We start from the raw sequence: 6,515 nt of genomic DNA, 5'->3' as shown, positions 1-6,515 counted from the left end.
CTTCCTGCCAGATGCTCACCTTAACCAGGAACACGGGATTGGGATCCACCTGTGAGCACTTGCAGGCGTGTTGTGCATTTTGATGCCGAGCGCTGGAATGTAAGCACTCCAATCACAGAACTGCAGGGGTTGGAAAGCAGATCATCTCTGGAGATCACCTGCTCCAACCGCTAGCTGCATACACGAAGTCAACCTCCCATCTCGGATGAAGAGATGTATTTAATCTGCTCTTAGAAGCCTAAAAGACGCGACACCCTAAGCATGAGGAGGCAGTACTGTGTCCCCAGGTAGTTAACCAGAGGAGGGGGACACCAGGAGGGCCGGACGTCCCGCGGCAGTGCCCACTTCAGGCTGCACCCAGCCGCCCCGAGCACCGAAGCAAAAGCGCGGCTGAGACTTCTGAAGCCCACAGCAGACTGGAATAGCTGCCGCTTACTCAGTCCCTCCTCTCAATAGGCATTCGCACTCTTGCCATCGCTGAGGCGCGTTCTCTCTCTGGACAGCGAACGGAGCCCGCAGGACCCAGCCCGCCCCCAAAGCTCCGGCCGACACTCCCCCTGTGCTGAGGGGAGAGGCGCAGCGCTCCTCCCGCCGGGCGGACGTTGTGGTGGCGCGGAGGCAGCGAGGAGGCAGCGAAGAGGCACCCGGCGGCTCGGCAGAGCCCCGAGGTCGGGGCAGCGCCTCAGGCGGGTCGGCGCGGGGCAGGTGCGGCGGTTCCGCGCGGCGCCGTGAGGCGGCGGCCGTGACCGGCGTGCCCGTGGGCGTGCTCCCGGCGGGAGGGCCGCCCCGAGCCCACACCCCCGCCGCCGAGTATTCGCCTCCTTCCCCGAGAGCCGGTGCGGCGGCGGCCGCTCGCTCTCGGGCCGCTCCCCCCCCCCGCCATGAAGGGCCGTCGGCGGTGGTGCTGGCGGGGGGAGCACCGCCGCTTGGCGCTGCTGCTGGCGCTCTACACGCTGCTGCTGCTGCTGCTGGTGCCCTACGTGCTGGACTACGGAGCCCGGCGGGCGCGAGCGGACGAGGAGCCGCTGCTGCGGCGCTGCCCCAGCCTGGAGGAGGCGCTGAGCGAGTGGGGCTGGGAGCAGCGCCCGCCGCCGCTCGGCGACGACGACGACGACGACGAGGAGGAGGCGGCGGCGACGGCGGGGAACGGCAGCAGGGCGGGCAAGCGGCACATCTACCTGCACGCCACCTGGCGCACGGGCTCGTCCTTCCTGGGGGAGCTGTTCAACCAGCACCCCGACGTCTTCTACCTCTACGAGCCCATGTGGCACCTGTGGCAGGCGCTGTACCCCGGCGACGCGCTCAGCCTGCAGGGCGCCCTGCGCGACATGCTGCGCGCCCTCTTCCGCTGCGACTTCTCCGTGCTGCGCCTCTACGCCGCCCCGGCCGCCCCCCGCGACCCGCTGGGCGCCGCGCCGCCCGCCGCCAACCTGACCACGGCCGGCATCTTCGGCTGGCGGACCAACAAGGTGATCTGCTCGGCGCCGCTCTGCCCCGCCGCGCCGCGGCCCCGCCGCGAGATCGGCCTGGTGGACGGCGCCGCCTGCGAGCAGCGCTGCCCGCCGCGGGCGCTGCGCGAGCTGGAGGCCGAGTGCCGCAAGTACCCGGTGGTGGTCATCAAGGACGTGCGGCTGCTGGATCTGGGCGCGCTGCTGCCGCTGCTGCGAGAGCCCGGCCTCAACCTGCGCGTGGTGCAGCTCTTCCGCGACCCCCGCGCCGTCCACAACTCGCGCCTGAAGGCCAAGCAGGCGCTGCTCCGCGAGAGCATCCAGGTGCTGCGCAGCCGGCACCGCGCCGCCGAGCCCCGCGGGCCGCCCCGCCCGCAGCAGCCCCCGCTGCCGCCCGGCCTGGGGCTGCTGGGCGCCGGGCGGGCCCCCGCGCAGCACCGCGCCGAGTTCTTCCTCGGCGGAGCGCTGGAGGTGATCTGCCAGGCGTGGCTCCGCGACCTGCTGCTGGCCCGCCGCAACCCCGCCGCGCTGCGCCGCCGCTACACGCAGCTGCGCTACGAGGACCTGGTGCGGGAGCCCCGGGCGCAGCTGCGCCGCCTGCTGCGCTTCGCCGGCCTGCCCGTGCCGCCCGCCATGGAGGCCTTCGTGGTCAACATGACCCGCGGCGCCGCCTACTCCTCCGAGCGACCGTTCCTCATCTCCGCCCGCGATGCGCGGGAGGCCGTGCACGCATGGAGGGAGCGCCTGAGCCGCCAGCAGGTGCGGCAGGTGGAGGCGGCGTGCGGCGAGGCCATGAGCCTGCTCGCCTACCCGCTCAGTGCCGGGGAGCGGCGGTAGGGGATGGATGGGGACCGTCCGGAAGACGGCGAGGAGACCGCGTGCTGCGTGGCCGTCGGGCGGTGAGATCCGAGCACTTGCTCCGAAGGGGGACGGCCGCCAAGCCTTGAGGGGACAGCAGGGACGAGCCTCTAGGAGTTCTGAGGTGTCTGGTAGGAGAGGTCCTTGTGGGACGGCATCGAGCTCCAAGGCCTACTGGACGTGAAACTGATGTACCAACAGTTGTAAGTTCTTAAAACTTGTATCGGATTGATAAAAACCAAGACTCCGGGCATCACCCTTTCCGGAGCATAAAACACATGTGGTTCTGTTGTATCACTCTTACAACACGTGAAGAAGGCCGCTGTGGGAACTCCCTGTGGGATCTGGTAGCCCACGCTGTGCCCGTGGCCTGGTTGCCCTGCAGCTGTGGGACAGCCCCTACCTGCAGCCCTGCCCTCAGAGCTCTGGGAAGAGCAACGTGAGCATTTGTCTGCTTCTGTGTCTTGAGGACATCAGTTCCAGAAAGTCTGCACTTTTCTGAAGTAGACTGTCATCCTTTTTAAAAGCAAAGTGTTCTGATACATGTGATACTGGTGGCAAATGTGGGTTTTTTTGCAGATTCCTACAGGAGTGACGTTATCTGGAAGGCGAATGCTTGACATTTCCATTTTGTTTTCTGAACCAGCTGAGGGAATGCCTTTCTGGCCCTGCTTCCTGGCTGAGACAATGAGCTGCATGGGGCTCCCGTGTCACATCCCCTCCCAGTGACAACATCCTCTCAGCTGTAGCTCCTGCATGTGGACAGAGCAAAGGCTGCCACGCAAGGCCGGGCAAATCCATATTGGCAAAAGAAGTCCCCAAGTAAAAATCTATATTGAAGGGAAAACAACCCAACCAACCAAACTGCGACACATCCTTAAGTTTCATTTTGGATTTTCAGGTGTTTTCCTGTAGATGTCCTGGGGCTTGTATGAGGAGGGTGTGCATGTGTGTGTGTATATGCAAGTATCCTTTTACTGTTGCTTCCTTGGGGACAGGAGGTTGAACAGTGATTTGTGGGCACTCACTAACTTTTTAGGATCTGCTCTTGGGTCCGTTCCCATCTGACAGCAGCTAAGAGGCACCTTGGGAGTACATAAGGCTGTGGAGATGACATGCAATCCTCAAGCACAAAGTGAGAACATGAGCTTCAGATGGAGGATAATCCAGGCTCAGAACAAAGCCGTGTTTATATAAAGTGCTGGAAATGCAGGCAGCTCAAAGGAGTTGCATTACTGTACGAGAAACATTTGTACTGTGCTGTAGTTTTTCATGCTTTGGGTGTTGCGCTGTAAAACATGCCAGTGTGTTAAGGCCAACCTTAATTTATTGTAGCTCGTTTCCTTCTGTGGCCTTCCCAGCCAAGAGCAGTGCCATTAGCATTGACACCGTCACTGGGAACAAATGCAGTGGGGAGCATGCTTTTTGTGCTGCTCTGTGGTCAGCAGGTTGCAGTCTAGGAACTGTATGGTGCAGCTGTTAAGCACTACCTTGGCAGAGAACCTCACTGTGCCAGTCCAGGATGCAATGGTGCAACACAAGGAGCTGTGGGAAACACGCCCTTAGGTTTGCTTTTACTGATTCGTTATGAGAAGTGATGTCTGCCGGCCTAAATTCATGCTTATTGCTGAAAAAAATCCACTAATTGCCAACTATTCTGTGTTTTCTGAAGCAGTTCCCACACTTGACAGGTGCGTTTTCTGCATCAGGATTTATTGTTTTCTCCACAGAAGCTGTTTCCTGATGTGATTTCCCTTTGTCAGTGGCTCATTCAGTTCCTTTCTCACCCCAAGCTGTTCTCTTAAGACCCGATCTAGTTCTCATCTTTGTGTGTGTGTGTGTGTTCGTACTGTGAGAAGGGCTCTGTTCTGCCAAGTGTATGAAAATACAGCAAGTGCAATTTCTGTTTTGTATTCGGGGCGTGAGAGTTTATTAGAAGGCCCCGTAAAACCATCGGCGGGGAACAAACAAAACTGCAAAATGAAGAAGTAGCAGTGAGAGTGCAGGATGTGCACGAGCACCAGGGGATAGACAGCAATTGCTCAATGGCAGATGTGACTGCGACACGTCGGCCCGGGCAGGGCCTGCTGAAGTGCTTCTATCCCAGGAGAAAAGCTGAGGCTCATCACCTGCTTTGCTCCTAAAGCATTGCTGTGGATGCTTACAGCACATCCTTGCTGGCCTGGTAGCCTGCACCTTGTAGGAAAAAACACTGTCATGTCAAACAACAGCATCGGTCTGTGCCTGAAAGGACAGAAGAAATGTGTGGGATTGAGGTGGGTGCTGACTGGTAAGCATGCTGCAGCTGAGCTGAACTCGGCAGGCTGGGAATCAGTCAGTGCTGGGCCACAGAGCTTTAGTGGGTTTAGGCTGAGATTTGGGAACAGTCTATGTTTGTGTCATGTTACATGTAATGACTTAACAGGCTTAATCTATTAAGTCGTAGTTGGAACTGGGAACAAAACCGACAAAAGCTTACACTGATATTTCTGTCAGCTGGTTTTGCTTAACTTTTGATCAGGGTGCGTTTGCCTTAAGGGAGGTAGAAACTTGATAGTCCTCTAATCGTATGTAAAGTGCAGTGCTTTAAGTGCGGTATTTCCGTGCTGGAATTGCTAATTGCTCCGTTATCACCTTATATCTGTACTCAGACTGCTGGCTGACAACTGCAGTGACACCCGTGTGAGAAGCAGTGAAAGTGCAGTGTAGAAACACACAGCCCCTTGCGTTACTGACACGTGCTGACACATCACTTGCAGATCCCCACGCTATGTACTCACATACTTTAGATACAATGGAAATGTTTTCGTTGCGCAGAGGTGTTCATTTCTTTGGTTTCTGTTTGCCGGCACAAAGCTCTCCCTTGTTGCATTATCCACTGAGGAATGCTGGAATGAATGGTGGTGGAGAATGATAGCAAAGTCACTTACAGAACAGCTGTGGTGTTGCATCGGTCGGCTCAGTGCTGTCCCCGCTCACTGAGTATGGAGTAAACTTCTGAGCTTCTGCATGAAATTCTTGTCAGGCATCACTACCACAGCTTCCTGTAAGCCAGATTATGAAAACCAGCACAGAACTCCTGGGTTTATTACAGACATGCAATTAAAGAACATTTTGGTGAAGAACAGAGCTCTGTAGACCCAAAGGCACTGAAGTGGTAGTTTTCTGCAAGCGTGGGACCTGACGTGCTGCCTGCAGTCATGCTGTCTTGGTATTTGGCTCCAGGCAAGTCTGGCTTCCATTGCCAAGCTGTTGTGCCCTGCTGATGACCTGCACACCGTTTCTCGGTGTTAATGAACAGGAATCAGGGCTTTCCCTGGTGCCCTCAAGTTTTCCTCCCTATTTCTAACCATCTAACTTTGACAAACCTTAACTGTGTTTAGGCTGAATCTTTTCTTGCTGGGCTCAAGGTTTAATTCTCTTTGGGGAACTTAATTCAGTGCATCTTCTTTGAAACCAGGGTTGGGATGTGGTGGTGTTACTGCAGTCAGAGATGGCTATGCGAGGTTGTTTTGTCACTGTAGTGCTTTGGGATGAGAACTCCAGTTTGGGCAGGGGGAACGACTTCCATGTAAGGGATACGCGCATTGAGTTTTTACTGTTGCTGCTCTCAGTTGGCCAAATGTTTGCAAAAAACCTGTTAGCATGTGCTAGTAAAAGTGGTTTTTGTACGTTTATGTGTCTTTATTTTACACCAGAAAACATCTGCATTGATCTTACCTTCAGTGAACCCTCTCAAACCTCTGTGTTCCCACAAAAAAGGCACATGTGTGATGGCCGTACCATGCTCTGTGTCTGAGTTACCCACTGTCAGGGTGAATTAATTCAGACTTTTAGTAGATACAGAGAAATATCAAGTGTGGTAGAAGCCTTGGAGAAGCCAGAGCTGTTCACTCCATTTAGTCTGAAAGGGAAAGGTGGAAGGAGGACAGCAGCGCGCAGCAGAATGAATATGAGTGAGGGGGAGATGTAGTCGTGCCATGGGCAACTTTGGCACGAGGACAGGAATTTGTACGTGAGCAGTGAATCACTTTAGCTTGGAAGCTGGAAGAACTGTGTGGTTCTGAAGCAGGCTTCCAAATGGAGCAGTTTGTTCTGGAATACTCCGTAACAAGTTCACATCATTTAAGAATTCTGATCCTTTTGTCCTTGCCAGGATTTGAGTACAGTGTACAAGAGCTGTACCATAGATGAGGGAGAGAGCAAAAC

General features: G+C 56.2%; 1 protein-coding gene across 1 annotated transcript; it reads left to right on the top strand.

Annotated features, from left to right (window-relative positions):
• Nucleotides 1–753: 753 nt before the first annotated feature.
• CHST7 (carbohydrate sulfotransferase 7) lies at nt 754–6,004 on the top strand. The gene has a single exon (XM_072354135.1). It carries the CDS (start codon nt 882–884, stop codon nt 2,283–2,285), a length of 1,404 nt encoding a protein of 467 aa, XP_072210236.1. The 5' UTR covers nt 754–881; the 3' UTR covers nt 2,286–6,004.
• Nucleotides 6,005–6,515: the final 511 nt, after the last annotated feature.

The sequence above is a fragment of the Excalfactoria chinensis genome, chromosome 1, assembly GCF_039878825.1.
Source record: "Excalfactoria chinensis isolate bCotChi1 chromosome 1, bCotChi1.hap2, whole genome shotgun sequence".
Taxonomy (NCBI): Eukaryota; Metazoa; Chordata; class Aves; order Galliformes; family Phasianidae; genus Excalfactoria; species Excalfactoria chinensis.
This window is presented reverse-complemented; position numbering and strand designations above follow the sequence as displayed.